The 231-nt window shown below is 66.2% G+C and overlaps 1 protein-coding gene across 1 annotated transcript in view; it reads left to right on the top strand.

Moving 5' to 3' along the window:
* Positions 1-231, top strand: part of LOC119589352 (neuroligin-1-like) — a 158,891-nt gene that overhangs the window by 142,423 nt on the left and 16,237 nt on the right. The window contains exon 12 of the mRNA XM_037937972.1: positions 111-220. Coding sequence (XP_037793900.1) covers positions 111-220 — 110 coding nt within the window. The remainder of the gene's footprint in view (positions 1-110; positions 221-231) is intronic.

Here is a 231-nt window from a genome sequence, read left to right as displayed (position 1 = left end):
GCGCCTCTCACTCTGTCTACGAGCGCATTACCTGAAATCACCATCACAAGAGTAGGCTTCTTCGCCCGGGCTTCTTCGCCTCTACATGGCCGTCCTTGTTCTAACCGCAGGTCGTCATTCCCCTTCAGACGGGACACTTCGCGCCGCCTCGGAGCCCCGCGAGGCGCCCACGGGCCCGGGCGCGGGCGGCGACCGGCGACCCAACGGCTGGGCGAGCTTCGTGGGTGACGT

The sequence above is a fragment of the Penaeus monodon genome, chromosome 25, assembly GCF_015228065.2.
Source record: "Penaeus monodon isolate SGIC_2016 chromosome 25, NSTDA_Pmon_1, whole genome shotgun sequence".
NCBI classification, from domain to species: Eukaryota; Metazoa; Arthropoda; class Malacostraca; order Decapoda; family Penaeidae; genus Penaeus; species Penaeus monodon.
Note: the sequence above shows the minus strand (reverse complement) of the source record. Positions and strands in the feature narration are given on the sequence as shown.